The sequence below is a fragment of the Phaseolus vulgaris genome, chromosome 3 (assembly GCF_051622355.1).
Source record: "Phaseolus vulgaris cultivar YP4 chromosome 3, ASM5162235v1, whole genome shotgun sequence".
Classification (NCBI taxonomy): domain Eukaryota; kingdom Viridiplantae; phylum Streptophyta; class Magnoliopsida; order Fabales; family Fabaceae; genus Phaseolus; species Phaseolus vulgaris.
This window is the reverse complement of record NC_143500.1, coordinates 42,716,788-42,720,554: the sequence shown is the minus strand read 5'-3', so window position 1 is coordinate 42,720,554 and position 3,767 is coordinate 42,716,788. Positions and strand designations below refer to the sequence as shown.

Sequence of the window (3,767 nt, the reverse complement as noted above, 5' to 3'; positions counted from 1 at the left end):
ATATTTTCCTTTTACGTTGTTGAGTTACACATTGGTGTAGGAATTAGCATTCCTGCTTGTGTTTTGGGACAACATTTGTTTTCCGGTTTGGTGAACTTACCATTGCAAATTACAATTCACTCCAAGGACATCAACCGTGTTTGTTGAGAATTCAATTTGAAATCTCACCCCATATTCCCTCATTCTTAATTCCTGTTTCTTGAAAAGGGATTTCAAGTTGCAACATAAACAAACTCTTGACTTAGCCATTCATTTCTGATATTACTCTAAAATTATATGGGTAGTTGTAGTTGCTTTGAATGAATAAAATAGTTGGTGTATCAAACAATCTACTTCTGGCTTTTGCATGTCCATGACATTTTCTCTATGTTGCTGCCAAACTCTAGAACAATCTTGTTTTCCAAATTAAAATTTCAAAATTCGTAGCAGGTAGCTTGTATAAAAAACCAACCAAATGCTTAATGGCCATAGAAAGCATAAAGAGGAATAGCTTGCTAGAAAAACATGAACTTCAATCTTGCATTAGTTACTGTGGTAATCACCATTTTGGGAATTGGTCTTGATGGATGCCATAGCAAGGTTGTTCAGTTCATTTTCGGAGACTCACTCTCTGATGTTGGTAATAACATGCATCTCTCTAGAAGCCTTGCTCAAGCAAGCTTGCCTTGGTATGGCATAGACATGGGAAATGGGTTACCTAATGGAAGGTTCACTAATGGTCGCACAGTAGCTGACATAATAGGTAACCCTTTTACTTTTATCTTGCACGCACTTTGCAATCAGTCGACGTAATAGAACCTAACCCAATTGATATCAGCATTTGGGTTGTTGAATTCTCAGAAAGCCTCTATTTGGCAAGATTCTTAATATTTTGCCAAAAGTGAAAGGTAGCTTCATTAAATTTTCTGCATGTGTATTTCAAACCTTACTACCAAATGAATAGATTTCAAATCCACATCAATGCAGCAAAGATTTAACTTTGAATTTCTAACTTCAAAGGTTATTCTTATGGTGTTAAATATGTAAAGAAATGTGAGTTAGAGTTTGTCATATTATTTAGAAATGGTAGCTCTTGTCTATTGTTTCTGGCTGCATACTAATACTATTTTTATACTTTTCAGGTGACCGTACTGGCCTCCCTAGGCCTCCTGCATTCCTGGACCCATCTGTGAATGAAGAAGTTATACTAGAAAATGGTGTGAACTATGCTTCTGGTGGTGGTGGCATCTTGAATGAAACCGGTGCCTATTTTGTGAGTGTCATATTCATACACTACGTATCTTATAGTCTTTATGCAAGCATAATTGAATGAAAATTGTGCTTCTTGCAGATCCAAAAGTTTTCCCTGGACAAACAAATTGAGCTATTTCAGGGGACACAAGAGTTAATTAGAGGTAAAATTGGAAAAAGGGCTTCTGACAAGTTTTTCAACGAAGGTCGTTATGTTGTTGCTTTAGGGAGCAACGACTTCATCAACAACTACTTGATGCCAGTTTACAGAGATTCATGGACATACAATGATGACACATTCATGGACTACTTAATAGGAACACTGGAAAGACAACTAAAGGTTTACTTATTTTTTTTCCTAACAACTTTTTTTTCTTTTTCTTGTTCTTTTTGCATCTAATAATCAAAATCTTTTCAATTATGGTATCTTTGTGTTTAGTTACTTCATAGTTTAGGAGCAAGACAGCTGGTGGTTTTCGGGTTGGGTCCAATGGGCTGCATTCCCCTTCAAAGGGTGCTCAGTACAACTGGGAATTGTCGAGAAAAGGCGAACAAGCTGGCTCTTACCTTCAACAAAGCTGTAAGCGAGTTAGTAGATGACTTTGGGAAGCATTTTCCTGATTCAACCTATAGATTTGGAGATGCATATGATGTTGTCTATGATGTGATAAGCAATCCAAATAAGTATGGTAAGTAAAATATGTTACTCCATTGCCCATTATCTAAAAGAACCTAATACATGCTGTGTATGTGAAACACTTTAAAAGAATGAAAAGTAAAGCACAGAGCATAAATCATTGGGATTTCTATTATGCTTAGGAACATCTAAAGGTTTTACAATGCTACTATTTGCTGAAGAATTGCCAACATATCACACATGATCAGATAATTAAAAATTGGGCTTTAGCTTGTGTGCTGACTGCTAAGAGTTATTTACATCATAGCTACGTTTGCTTTGTAGGATTTCAAAACTCAGACTCACCATGCTGTTCCTTTTGGAATATTCGACCCGCCCTTACATGTGTACCTGCATCAAGTCTGTGCAAAGATAGAAGCAAATATGTCTTTTGGGATGAGTACCACCCCACAGACAATGCTAATGAGCTGATTGCAAATGAACTCATCAAGAAATTTGGACTTCTAAATTCTGATCAAGGGGGTGCACCTGCACCAGCTCCTGCTGTTGCTCCATCTCCAGAAGACCAATGATTCAAGATTTTATTGTTTAATGCTTCAATACCAGTGTCCCAGTCAGTTATACATAGTAGTGTGTCTTAATAATCACACATAATTTCTTGTTAGAAAATAAGATCTAAACTTCGGATTTTTCCTTTCATTTTGTATCACACATGTAACCCACCAGTTAAGTGTGTAATTCTGTATTCTCTTCTTTAAGTTGTGCCATATAGTATCTTGTTCAGGTTCAAAATTCGGTTTAGCTGAACTGGATCATTTGCAGCCATTTAATTTTTTTACTGTCACAAAAAGGTTTCTTATCTTTTAACCTCAAGAACCAATTGGTCGCAGACCGGGTCAACTCTATCCGAAACATAATCAAAGAATGTTCAGCAGCTCACTGCAATTGCTACATTTCAGTATGAGAGCAATTGCATGGTGCTGGTAGACACATACTATCACGTATAGAGAGATAAAGTACAATATATTGAGGCAGTTGAAGACTGAAATAATTTTGTCACGAACCTGACATCAAGAGGGTTCTCAGATAATTCTCAACGTGTCTTCACTGAAAAGCATTAGCGCTAAGGTGTACATTACGAGTGAAAACTTACTAACACCTTCTGGTATATTAATCTCTTTGACTCTACAAGAGTTGACATTACTCAAAAGTTAAGTACTAATCATGATTAGCTAATTGCATCCGCCAAATTAAGCTTTATCTTGCAAAGGATTGCGTCTCTCTATGACTTCATTTACCTTTTATTCAGATTGTTAATGCTACCAATTGAAAAAGGGCCAAAGAAAAATAAAGGCTGAAAGAGTTGAGCTAAACATTATTAGAGCAAACCTAGAATCACAAGTTTAAATTAGTGAAAAAAATTCTGATTGTCAAAGATTATTAGATAAGAAATGGTGAAGGTCACCAAAATCTTACTAATATTGTTTTGGAAAACTCTGACACCGAGTTGGTCAGTAATAAGAAAACTATGACTGTTAAATTGTTGCCTCTATGTCATTAGTTTAGTATCTTTGGGTGCATCTCTGACGTTTATGCAGACGATAGAATTCATATATTAACTCAGGTTAACCAAAGAGATAATTTTTCATTGCCTCCTATTCCATTTCTCGTTCCTCAAATGGCACGGCACACAACTGAACAACGTCATCAAACTCCTAGTTTTGAAAGCATGCAAATTAAGAGCACCACTTTAGAGGACAGAGGATTCTGTAGATTTGGAGACTTTTAGTGTGGAAAATAATCTTCTAGCTTTTCCTTTAGATTACCTATCTGGATTATAAAAAATACAGCACTCAGTTTATTATTTTAGAAATCAAGACACACCATTAACGTGCACCTG

At 36.0% G+C, this 3,767-nt stretch overlaps 1 protein-coding gene across 1 annotated transcript; it reads left to right on the top strand.

Moving 5' to 3' along the window:
• The first annotated feature begins 441 nt into the window (after positions 1–441).
• On the top strand, positions 442–2,674 carry LOC137807762 (GDSL esterase/lipase At1g74460). The gene is made up of 5 exons (XM_068608547.2): positions 442–742; positions 1,122–1,252; positions 1,331–1,570; positions 1,670–1,919; positions 2,192–2,674. The coding sequence occupies exons 1-5, from the start codon at positions 505–507 to the stop codon at positions 2,437–2,439; spliced, it is 1,107 nt and encodes a 368-aa protein (XP_068464648.1). The 5' UTR covers positions 442–504; the 3' UTR covers positions 2,440–2,674.
• Positions 2,675–3,767: the final 1,093 nt, after the last annotated feature.